The sequence below is a fragment of the Osmia bicornis genome, chromosome 2 (genome assembly GCF_907164935.1).
Source record: "Osmia bicornis bicornis chromosome 2, iOsmBic2.1, whole genome shotgun sequence".
Lineage (NCBI taxonomy): Eukaryota > Metazoa > Arthropoda > Insecta > Hymenoptera > Megachilidae > Osmia > Osmia bicornis.
The window spans coordinates 2047945-2061550 of NC_060217.1; the positions used below are offsets into that span (position 1 = coordinate 2047945).

At 33.3% G+C, this 13606-nt stretch overlaps 1 protein-coding gene across 1 annotated transcript; it reads left to right on the plus strand.

Annotated features, from left to right (window-relative positions):
• The first annotated feature begins 8750 nt into the window (after positions 1-8750).
• LOC114879404 (amine oxidase [flavin-containing] A-like) lies at positions 8751-12643 on the plus strand. Its single transcript, XM_029194295.2, has 7 exons — positions 8751-8904; positions 9329-9525; positions 9963-10119; positions 10245-10363; positions 10519-10658; positions 11111-11581; positions 12337-12643. The coding sequence occupies exons 1-7, from the start codon at positions 8751-8753 to the stop codon at positions 12641-12643; spliced, it is 1545 nt and encodes a 514-aa protein (XP_029050128.2).
• Positions 12644-13606: the final 963 nt, after the last annotated feature.

Below are 13606 nucleotides of genomic sequence, written 5' to 3' on the forward strand. Positions count from 1 at the left end.
AATAATTTACGACTCTCATTATATAAGTTTTAAAGAGAAAATAATGTATGAACATTTTATGAAGAAAGTGTTATATCACCTGTGTACTAGTTTCATTCACTGTAACAATTAGTTATTTAAAAACAAGCAAACAAAAAATATAAAAATATTAATCTCGTATGGATCATATAAATAGTATTGTAATGAAAGCATTAACAAAATTTTAAATTATTAACAGCATTATACCTTTAATAAACAAACCATGAAGGAAGTTATAAAAACAAAGATTGATTAGCATATTTTCTCATTAACATCCAAAGGTATACTCAACATTTTGACTTAGCTATCTTAAAAAAAAGTAGCAAAAGGTTTAGAAATGACTCACTAGCAGCCTTAAACAAGAACAAAACGGATAAGGAAGGAAACGAGCATAAACAGTTGGTTCACGCAGTCCGAGTTTATTTATTGGGCCAGGAGGCCACCAACAATCGTTCGTTTCACGATAAGAAAAAAGAAGTGAAAGAAAAGTGGTAATAGAAACAGTAGTAGCGGCGTGGTTTGTCCGACTAGACGGCTCAGCGGAAAAAAGACAGAAAGGACAGCGCAACGGTACCTACAGAAGATGGAAGGTGTTAGCTGGAGGAGAAAACGTCGAGATGGCGGGTAGGGGAAGGAAGAGGGCTACGAATTTGGCGGCAGTCGTTTTCCGAGGGATGTTGCGCGGAAGGTTCCCGCGGGGCCTGTGTTATCGCCTCGGCAGGATGACCAGCCCGCGGTATTAAATATTAAACCTACTTGCACCGGCAGCCTATCCTCAACAAGGTATCTAAACCTTCTCTCCAACCACCCCTCAGCTACCCCTCGTCCTCAGTCCACCACCGACTCACCACCGCTGTCTGCCATCAAAACCTACGCCTAGTAGGTTTACTGCTGCCTCTCGATCTCTCCGTTCGTTCCTCCGTGATGCTTAGGCTGTTTCTACACTTCGCATCGCCTTGCTTCGCCTCGGACGATGGAACGCAGTAATCTTCTTCGAATAGCAATCGTTCTTTTCCCAGCCAAATTGATTCCTTGAGTTTAAAGAAGAACGCTAACACGTCCAGGCTTCTTGAGCATTTTAACTCAGTTCGAAGTACTTGCGGATAAGAAGATGAGAGACACCGGTGAGGGTACGATTAATGTCTACTGCTATTTGAATACCTGGATTTATGTCTGCTGTTTCTGTGATTATAATCTATAATTGTCATCAAATTAACTATAAAAACTACGCTGATTGTAAAGGTTATTATTGAGATAAAGTCAATAGAATCAAACTTATTCAAAAATGTTTTGAGTTGCTGTAATATAATAACGAGAACATAAAAATTCACTATTGCGATTTGTTTTCACAACGGGCTGTCCGAGCTGTTTTAAAATATAAAAACAAGAAAATAATTATAAAGATGAATATTAATTAACTTAACATAAAAGGAACTCTTCTTTAGTCTACGTGTACTGTGAACTTTAAGTAATGAAATTTAACCTTGGAAAATAAGTATTATACTAACTAACTGAACTAGCTGGTTTGTATAACAGCTAATAATATCTATAAAATGAAACGAAACAAGGAACGAAATCATTAAATATTAATATTTAAATATACATGGCCATGTTATACCCACACTTATCTTAATTTCTCTCAGCACTGTGTTCGGCTTTACAATAGAAGTATTTGATACTTTTTTGTCGGTTGCTCTTCTCGTAATAATACACGTTAATACGCAAACTCTTACTTATTATTTAATCTAATGTAAAGGTGAAACCCCTTCTTGCATAAAATCCACATGCGAAACAAGGCATAGATACATACATACATATATATAATAACCATAAACCAAAAAAAATTGACCAAATTTAGATGGCAACAACAAATTCCATACATTTTTGGAAGTGGGATCATCGCGGATATATGTACATACATACCTATATCCTACTAAATATGAAAGGTTTCATCGCGATCGGTACATTCTTTGCAGAGTAACACCAGCGAATAGGTTTATTGTTATAACAATAGTTATTAACAATAACTAATTCCATAAATTCTTGCAAGTGGGATCATTGCGGAAATATCCCTTATTAGATGTGAAAGCTTTCATCGCAATCGGTACATTCCTTGCATAGTAAACGCCAAAAAATACAATTGAAGCATTTCGTTTTTTGCGATAAAAGTCATTAGAAATGAGAAAATGCAAAATATTGGACCAATCGGGAGAAACTCTCTGCAAGATTCAAACGTTTTCTTTTCGATTGATCCATCATCTCGAAGTAATCAGTGAACATACGCCGAGCGTACATTAAACAATAAGTTTTTTGTAATAAAAATCATCATGAATGAAAAATTTCAAAATAAATATTTTTTTTACGGCACCAATCGGGAGTTATACTCTACAAGATGCAAAAAGTTTCGTTCCGATTGGCCCATCCGTCTCGGAGTAATCTGTGTACAAAAAAAAGAAATGTACTGATCGAAAAATTTGTAAACGTTATATCTTGAAAACTAATTAAAATCGAGTGTATACATTAAAGCTTAATGAATTCGTCTTGAGAAGCACTATTATACAATGATCTGAAGAAAAATATATGGTTCCATTTAAAAAACAAAACTTGACCATCATATCTCTTAAACTAATAATGTAAAAGATTTTTCACTTCGGCCAAAACATAGGTCTCATTTTACCATGCAATTTCTATATCAACAATTTTTTGTATCATTAATAGTTACGGAATAAGAGCTCTATCACAGTTGGGCTGGGACACCCTGTATATACAGGGTGAGGAAAAAGTCCGGGACCGGTGGAATATCTTGAAAACAAGACATTTTAGGAAAAAATATTTCATACATAAATTGTAGGGTTTCAATAGATGCATCAAACGGTGGTACGTATTTGACCTTGAGCGTAAGTATGGAGGAGTTATCAAGGTCAAGTTAAAAATTTTTAATGGAAACCTCCACTTTTTATTTAACATTCTTATAGCTGACATCGAGAGCTTTTCAAAACACTTCCATGAGTTTCTTTCAGTTGAGTACTTTTCGAAACATGAGTCGATAAAGTTCAAGCATTCGCAGTCGGCATTAGCAGTAGCCAAGATGTACCGCGTGGAGGTTGCCAAGCAATGAAAGGGAGGCAATTCGAACATCTACTATAATGATTACCAAATACGTGCACGTGCACACACGCAATGAGGTATCAACCCGACCGTGCAACCTCGACGCGGTACACCTTGGCTACTGCTAATGCCGACGGTACTTGAACTTTATCGACTCATATCTCGAAAAGTACTCAACCGAAAGAAGCTCATGGAAATGTTTCGAAAAGCTCTCGATGTCAGCTACAAGAATATTAAATAAAAAGTGGGATTTTCATTTAAAATTTTTAACTTGACCTTGACAACTCCTCCATACTTACGCTCAAGGTCAAATACGTACCACCGTTTGATGCATTTATTGAAACCCTACAACTTATGTGTGAAATATTTTTTCCTAAAATGCTTTGTTTTCGAGATATTTCACCAGTCCCGGACTTTTTCCTCACCCTGTATATACTATAAGTCATGATTGGTGTTAAAGAAAAAAAAAAAGGAGAGAGAATACAAACCTCACTGAAACGTGACAGGTTTCCATTAGAATAGAATGAATCGTATCATACGTATAATCATGGCAGTTGCCAGTTGTATGCTGCAATTCATAGTCCTGTATTAACGAAAGTAATAATTACACTCGCAAAGCCTGGCTGCACAGTTGTTCAAAAACGGGATAAATGAAAGTTAACCTAAAATTATCTGACCGTGACATATCATTTTTCTAATCAATGTAATAAGTGTATTTTAGCCCGATGTATAGCCCGACAGGATACAATGATACGTTGCATACGTTACATAGCGAATAAGGGTTGCAACTTCAAATTTCACACGCAACTAACGTTTTATATTAGGGAGATGCAAAAGTTTCTGTTCCTACACCCTGCCGCAAAAGTATTCGTCTACCGTTTAAAACAGAATACCTCGTTTAAAATTGGACCAAATGACTTCAGGTTTCTCGAGAAGCTATACAAATTAATTTACTAAGATATGTGCCTTTGTCGTTTTAAAAAATTAAAATTTGCCAAAATCGGGAAAGAAATAGTAAAAGGCAATTTTTCAACTTTTTATGTGAGCCTATAATGAAAATTTAAAATATGTCTTTCGTAAATTCAAAGAAGCTATGGGCATGCTGAAAATTTCATCGAGATCGGTCAATGCACTGGTAATTAAAATTTTTGAAAATCGCGACTTTTCATCTAACAATAAGAACGAAGCTAGTCACGTTCTTAGATGAAAAGTCGCGATTAACGGAAAGGAGATGGCCATCTCCATACCTTAGTCGACCCCCATTGTCCCGTCAAATTTTTACCCCATGGAATCCATAGAATAGGCCGCCAAGATGATCTGTACTAAGTTTCATCCAAATCGATTAATGGGAACATGGTCAAAATGGCGCCCAAAGTTGACCATTTTATTGAAATAAACAATGTATCAATCAAGTAATTAACAATTTAATATTGTCCAATATTTATTCCAATGAGAAATCACCTATTTAGCATTAGGAACATCAATAAAATATTTACATAGTCATTTTCTTCAAACTTCAAATGAATATTTCAAACTTGTATATCATCAAATCATGTCAGACTTTCTATACTTCGGAATTTACCATTTGGTATGCAACAATTTAATATGTATTATCAAGTACATGTCACGATTACCTTCATTTTCCACGTAATTTGTAATTGTAGATAATGAAACCTACATCTAAAACAGCACGCAGCACCAACGAGACAGCAAATAAGCTTAAATCCAGGAGAATACACTGTACAAAGTATTGATAAATATTTACTGAACGGATTGATACGTTCTATCACTTATTTTTTAATTAATATTTAGGGAAATCTATGGGACTGAATTCTTATAAATTATCAACTGAGATACAATTTTCTATAATACAGAAGGGATTATTACCCCTGTATTGTTGAATATATTATTAAAAAAATGTATGAATGCTTAAATTGAACAACAATTAACACTCTAACTGCCGCAAGTTTTGTGGTACCTTAAACATTTGTAATTTTAGAATCCTTTCCATACTTAACAATAGATTATCAATAAAATTGTAATTGAACTAGTAAAATAAAAATAAACAAATCAAAGTGTTAAATAAATTCAATTTCCTCATAAAACCTACAAATATTACAATAAACATAATAGTTTAATAAATTGAGTCGGCGATAGTATAGTTGGAAATTGGATTACACAGCATCGACGGAATCGATATCTTGGCCGTTCACGTACTATACGTATAATCATCTGTGAGTCGTTGAAAATCTATGAAAACCCATGGCCAAGTTCCATCCCCGATACCTTGCAATATTAATAAACCGTACAAATCACCGTGGCTCAATTCCACGGTTAAATCTACCAGCATAGGCCATAGATTACAGCAATTGAGGCCGAAAAGATGGAAGTAAGGGAGGCTCGGTTGTAGCCGAGCTGAAGTTCGGAATAAAAAGAAAAAGCATAGCAGGTTCGGAACAGGAAAAGAATCCACGAGAGAAAACGAGGGGGTTAGATCGTAGGGGAGAGGCTGGAGAACACAAGGCCGCCACGAGGAAACGTAGGACCACGTTTCACCATAGAATACACACACGTGGGGGTTGGAGGCACGATCACGTGTGCGAATCCACTAACACATCCTTCGCTGCTGGTACATGGACCTTCTCACTTTCACATGTACGATCACGCAGACAGGGATATGGTTACACCGACGCATAGATTGCATACTTATGCCAGCACTGTGCACATAAAGTTAGGGCGGCGCGCGCTCTCCTTCGCTGCCGCACAAGAATAAGAAACACGGTAGCATACATAAACAAGGAGGTTGGGGATGCAGCAATTTAAAACGTACCCCGGAATTCCTCCCAACGGGGTCGTAGAGCGGCCCTCTATATTACGAATTCCTCCCTTCCTCCCTACTCTCCCTCACCACGATCCCGACCTCTCCTTCACCGTTACCTTTGCCTCTTCCCTGTGTCCCCTTGCATCTTACCGGGGAATTTCGGTCGTATAAAGTGGGACTATGAGCTGAATGTGCCGTGTGTATTCGCGTCCACCTTTTCCTACAAATCGAACTGCCTCTTCCTAGGAAAGTAGATTTTGATAATGTGTGATCTGTTACTGCTGTAGATCTCTGCGACTCCAGGGGTGTAGGGGTAAAGAACATACATATAATAAGGGAGGTATAGTAGCAGATTGAAAACGATAGATTGTAATTGAACAGAATTAATCATAAATTGCACGAAATGTTAACGTTGTTACTGTTATTTAAAATACTATTTCATCTTATCGTATCATTTAATTTAATAAGTATTTTAAAATATAATAGATACATTATTTATATATGATTATATACTTATTTGATTTCATACTTATTTAAGAAAATAATAAATATATTATTTATACCTTTGCATGAGCAATGCCACTACCTGTTTACCAAGATTTCAACTCGGGTGATCATTTTGAAGTGAAGTTTTAAAGAGAATTTACTGGTGAATATTTGAAAAGTTTAAAGTAAATACAATACCATTTTATTATGTATTATAATACTATAATTATACTTATTTTATTGAATATCCCAGCTGTACGTTTCATTTTCTCAAATAGTTAAAAATTAAAAATTTTTGAAATGTATTACTCTTGCAAACTAACACCGACTAATGCCGACTCAGTTAGAGTGAATTCCCCCAGGTCGTACAATTTCTAACAAGTAAACTTCCGGTATAAGCACCCACATATCTTCGCACAAATGGAAAAAAAATGATAATAATCCATTCGATCGTTGTCACGAACGGACCCAGCTGAACAACCCAGAAAATACTCTTCGTCCACGGAAGTTGAGGCAAAGTTCCGTCAGAATAGTTAATCACCCTCTTTCGTAAGTAACAACGCGTACCGTCAAAGTTTCGAGGACGAGGAGACTTAATCAGGCTAGGTTGAAAAGTTATCCCGACAGCGAAGTTTGAATCCTTCCGGGTTAATGCCTATTATGCAGATCAAGCGCAGCCAATGCGCGGCTGAGTCAACTGACGTTAACAATGGAGAATTTGCAAGTTGCTTTATCGTTGTGAATCGGCCCAAACGATTGGGTGTTTGAACGGCGGTGTTGCCTCGGGCGTCTCTGTTTGCAGACATAAGGGAGTAACGGAGTCGGCCTGGCCCGGTTGGGCCACCTTTCCGAGAGTCGGGGGAGTTCAATTGGTGGCGGCAATCCTAGTAATGTACCCATGGGGCTCTGTCAAAGTGCTTTCTAGAAGAGAACGATGTTGCATTCAGCATTCGAAAAGTTTATTTTTGACGAAAGTGTCGCCCGTGCACCGAAACGGCTGCATATCTTCGGCAAGGATAATCCTGGGATTGAAATCCCTTTGATTTCGCTTGATTTCAGGGTATCTATGATGTGAAAGGAAAAATATCAAGTCATTCATATACCATTTTTTTACATACCTATTTAATTACAAATATTGGCATTAACTAAATATTTTTCACAATACCTAACTAAATATTGTGAAAATAATAGATAAGATTTGTTAAAAATGAAAGTAATACATGTATCAGCTTCAGCGTGATGATAACGTGTTAATTTTCTAAAAGAAATTTCACATTTCTCTCTTAATAGTGAGTTACATTATATTATTTGTCTAAACAATTATGTCATTGCCACAAATTTGCAGCCTGTAACCTTCATCTTGCACTAAACTCCTCCATAAAGCAAGAGCTAATAAGCTTCTGGTAAGTAAAGTGTTTATAAAATGAAACCATTTCCGTTTACAAAATGTAAAATACAAAATGTGATTTCTTTATTGAAATAAGATTGCTCGACGTTTTTAGTGTAGAGAATGAAGCGAGAGATTAAACGAAAGATAGAATAATGGTAGTAGTGGAGTTTTATCAAAGAAACAGACACACCCCTGATGTTCCTTCAGTCTTTTCACACCTCCATGCCCAGAGACTTAAGTTTAAAAACCGGTGGCTAAATAATGTATATCACAGCAGCAACAGCGGGCGATAAAACAGTTATAAAAACACCGGCAACTACGTTAAGATCAATTATTTAAGATGTACAGCTCCGTAAAGAGAGAGTCGAGCAGTCGTAAAGGGGGCGAAAGAAAGTAACGCTTCTAGGACGAACCGGAAGGGTAAGGAAGCAGGAGGGTAGGGCCATCGCGGGGGTTATAAAGGTTGCAGTTAAAAGTTACCTGAATTATCAAGGGACTGACTGTTTCAAGACGATGGCAACACCCGTTCTTTTCGAGTTGTTGCGTATTGGAATTTCTAAAAGTTATCATCTTGTTATCGTAATCAAGCTGTCGTAAAATAGAAAACAATCTAATATCTCTTCTCAGGACTACTATATACTGTGTCTTGTTTGACATATTTACTGTCACGTGACTCGTATGTATTGTAGATAACATACGATTAAGAATTCTTTGAATTTTCTGATTAGAAATTTCAAATATTTAATATAAATTATAGATATAGATAAGAGATGTAATGAAATATTGTAAAAATGATAGACAAGATTCGTTAAAAATAGCATCAACGTGTTAACTGTATTAAATTACTAACTTCAGGCACAATGATGAAAATGATCCACAACGTTGTATTTTATTGAAAAGAAAATAATTTATGTAATAATAATAATTATGGCCGCTGATTTTGCAGACGAAGAATTTGTTAGGGAAGATGCGAATGATCTTGATGTTATAATTGTAGGCGCTGGTTTAACTGGTCTTACATGTGCATACAATATTCTGAAAAAGAAAACTGGGTTAGATGTCTTAATTATCGAGGAAAATAGTAATAATTATCATTCTAAATAAGAATTTATAGAAGTCCGTTTACAATGATATTTGATAGCATCGTTAATCTATGAAACATCATAATTAAGTTGCTATAAAATGTTTGTATTCTTTCTTTGCAATTTCATATTCTTATTTTAACTGTTTCTTTTGTAATTGAATCAAGCATGAATTGTGTATTATTTGTTGGATATAATCCAAATATTTTATTACATTTATTCAAGTATCTATTTCTTCTTCAAAAAAAATGGTGGTTGTAACAAATTTTAGTACCATTGGTATTAGCGTTGCTTGATTATATCACAGATTTTCGAGAAAAAGAAATAATTTCATAATTTTATGTAATAGTTATATATAAATAACATACAATCACACAATTTTTAATACAAATACATCCGTTATTTATAAATATTTGAAAATAGACGAAGTCGGAGGTCGTATTTTGCCTAAAGCTTTTAGCGAGACCTATCATGCAAATTTCTTACAAGAGCATATAACTGATTTAATAAAAACATTGGACCTAAATATTGATCGAAGAAAAATAATTGATATGAGAAAAAGAATATTGTGTACAAACTATAGACCTTCACAAAATTTACCGAAATATTATGGAGCTGAGGTTTATTCTTTTCTTCAAATGGTAACAGAACATTAATTTTATATTTTATTTATCTTGTCAGCTAAGGTATAATATAAAATTTATAAACGATTTATAAAACAAATGGCTGTGTTATCCTATGTTTATGTGTTTAATATAAATATTATTTGACATCTTTCTGTTCAAATAACAATAACAATAGCAATAGCAATAACAATAACAATAATAATAAGTATTACAAAATTTGATATACATTCTTCATATACACTACATTTACAAAAAGATATACCTACCCTGCAAATTGTAAATTATCCATGACTCAAAATTTCTTTTTTATTTCGACTTATTGTATTTAACAAGTTTCTACAATGTGGTAAAACTACTAACATATTATGGAATACTTCAATAACACTATAATGTAATACATTATTAATATTTATTGTGCGTTACCCTTTCAGATGGAAAAAGAAGCTATAGCACTTAAATTAAGCACAAATACTATGCATAATGAAATAGAACATCTCGCTGAAACAAGTGTAGAAGAACTATTACGTAAAATTGTTTATTTTTCCTTCGCACGTTCATTATGTCGAGCATATATTTGCAGTTCATGTGGTAAATTCATTTGTCGATAAGTAGACTTAATACGAGTATCTTTATAATTCACTGTGCATAACCGTGAATCGAACATTAGGAAGATAATGTAAAATTAAGTGTATTGAATTTGCAATTCGTTACAGCCATGCGAAATCTCAACGATATTTCTGTTCTTTGGTTGCTTTCCGTACTGAACGGTGCTCTTGGTCTTTTCAATCGATTAAGGATTATGTTTGGTGATAATAATCGATATTTCATACAAGTATAAGAAACAATTTTTTATTTATATTTTGTATGTACAAACATTTTTTAACGTTCTATACATTCAAGTAACATTCAAAACCAATTTTGTCTTAAATTCATATCTTTTCACTGTAAATGCGTTTTTTTCAATTATGCTCGTACTATCACATGCAGGGTGGTGTAACTAAAATTGCTCATGAATTGTTAGAAAACATTTTACGATTGTATGGTAAAATCAGATACGCAGAAGTAGTTAATGAGATTAAATTCAACGATGATCGAGTATACGTTCTAACAGAAAAAAATCATTTCAGGTATGATACTTTCATAAAATATGTTATTAATTTTTTCAAGTAATTCTTGAATAACACTTGTAAATAAGATGAATATACAGGCAAACAGGAAATAGTTACGTTTAGGTAGTTTTGTGATAGTTTAATAGATAATATTTCTAATTTATTACATTTATATCACTAGCATTACTTAAATGAAGTACATCAGATTTCTAAAAAAAAATACTTCACAAAGTCTAATTGTTTATGTATGTAGGAGTAATACACTTTCTGTTGCCAAAAAATCTTTAACAATTTTCATTTAACTATAGTTCTGTTAATGCAATAAAAGAAATCATAGAAAGAATTTTCTCAAGTACTATTTAAGATACTTAAAAAATAACTGAAAGTGTGAACCCATGGAATTCATCTTGACAAAATAAGAATTAATATGTATAATTTATTTGCTACATAACTGTAATTGTCTTTTGTAGATGTGAATTAGTAGTGATAGCAGTACCACCGCCAATGCATAATCGCATTATCATTAAGCCATCATCTCAATGTTTATTAAATACTCAAATTCTGTATATACCAAGCAAGAATGTATTCTTTAATGTAACTTATAAAAATCTACATTGGAATGATAATTCCCTAAAGGACGTCGTCACTACATGGGATTCGAACAGCAATTTAAATATTGTTTATGATGTAACTCGCAACAATTCAGAAAGATTTATGCTTTCTGGATTTCTTGCAGAACCTGATTCCACTCAGACTAACAGAAAAGGATTATTTAATACATTAAATCAGTGTTTCGAAACTGTAGATACCTCGAAATTTTTGCAATATAAAGAATACAATCACTTTTCGAATGATCAAATGAAAGGTGGTAGTCCTATGAGTGTTATGATGCCCACCTCCATCAACAACTATATCAACTACATGGGTACCACGTTTGAAAGGTGAGCAAATGTTTTAAATATGGATAGAAATGAAATTGTAACATATTATTTTTATTAGTAAACGAAAGAATATATAATAATTAAAAGTTAGAAAATTATTATTTAGAAAAAATAAGTAAAAATACGTTTTGAGTGCTTTCCAAACTTTACTAACCAGAGATTAATTGAAACAACTTATTACAAAATAACATTTTCTGACATGTATGTATAGCTCTGAATATACAGATTACAACATAATCTCTGAAAAGGTCTTTCTGATATTTCATTATGCAAACCCTAGCACTTTTTTACACAAAATGTTTTGTTTAAATCGACCTATTTAAGAAAAAGAAAAGATCTAAAAAAATATTTGACACAAAATGACCGTTAGAAAAAATTTGTTTCATGATTACATGCGCTCCTTAAGGTACTGTTACTTTATCCTTCGGAGTATTTTCGTACAACCATTAATAATGGAAATATTTAAGCGTTCTCATTTAATAACCCACTCTGAATATTATATCCATCGAAAAATATAGCAACTACAATTATATTCTTACATTTAACCGCCTCTGTGATATCTCTTTCATTACTTTTTGAACAAGTGTTTTCATTCCTTAGAATTTGCTGAATCATACTATGAAAGAACATACCAAAATTCACCTGTTTCTAACATTGCGCTTTACAAGGAAACGATACAAGCGATAATTAAATTTAAATGATAATGAAGTAAAATATAAAAATGATTATTAAGTGATAATGAATTGTTTTTCAAGGATCTTCTTTGCCTCCAGTGAATATGCTACTAATTGGCCGGGAACTATAGACGGTGCGATAGAAGTTGGAAAAATGACTGCTTATTCGATTCTGTATAGAATTAGACCACAGGTGCTTACTTCTCATGAAATAGCCAGTCTTAAGTACGTATTTTATATTATTGTAATGAAATATTACTTTGCTCTCAAAATAAATGCACCTATACCGTGGAAACAGCAAATTTTTCAGAACAAAAATAATCAAAAAATTCGTGCCAGTTATTTAAAATTTAAACAAAACGCCCAAAAGTCGGATGTTGAACTTTGAATTGCTCTCATCTCGAAAACAAAGTGTTAGTTTCTGCAAAATGGTAACGAACTTTTCAATCTCTTTTCACCCAGACAATTTGCACTTTTGCACGGTGTGTACATCATTTTTTAAAGATTCTAAGAAAAAAGAATAGTGAAATTTTCAATATTTGAAGCACAAAGGATATAGCAAGATATAATGGTCAAAAGTGCCCTTGAGCCGATTTTATTGAGCTATGCACCATTTAATAGCTTACCAAAAGGAACCGTTGTATACCAAGTTTCAACTCATAGTCAGTATCTTAACCAGGAGGGTAGTTACAGAGTAAAATAGAAAAAGCGGTTTTTGCCATATTTTCTCAATTTAATAGTATTCAAAAAATCTAAAAAAATTCTACAATATTCTAGACATGTTTGCTTATGGTTGCAAATTTTTTCATATTTTTCATACTTTAAATAAGTAAAATTTGTTTAGATTTTTTGAATAGCATTAAATTGGGTAAATATGGCAAAAACCGCTTTTTCTATTTTACCCTATAACTACCCTCCTGATTGCGATACAGGGATGAAACTTGGTATACAATGGTTCTTTTTGGTAAGCTATTAAATAGTACATAGGTTAATAAAATCGGCTCAAGGATACTTTTGATCATCTTATCCTGCTGTACCCTTTCATTTTAGTTTCCGCTATACACGAGCCAATCTATGCTTTTTTATTGAAAAGAAAGCTTTTTAGCAAATTTTTATATCCTTACTTGTTACCGATTGAGTAGGTATTGATTAATTTTTGTGGACAACATTTTTCTGTTAGAGCATTGAAAATGATTAAAAAATTGTAGCAATACTGCCTAAATATCTTTTTTTATTATTTCTTAAATTTAATACGTTTCTGTAATTTTTCTTTGAATTGATAATGTAAAGTATAATAAAAAGGTCTTTCAATAGATTCGAAGGAGCAAGGCAAATAGAGCCAGTACCTTTC

Bases quoted from the DNA above. Each gene is read 5' to 3' on its own strand.
- LOC114879404 (XM_029194295.2), top strand. From the start codon at position 8,751: ATGGCCGCTGATTTTGCAGACGAAGAATTTGTTAGGGAAGATGCGAAT. The intron at 10,364-10,518 runs GTATAAGAAACA...TATCACATGCAG, and splicing joins ATAATCGATATTTCATACAA to GGTGGTGTAACTAAAATTGC. The intron at 11,582-12,336 runs GTGAGCAAATGT...TTGTTTTTCAAG, and splicing joins ATGGGTACCACGTTTGAAAG to GATCTTCTTTGCCTCCAGTG.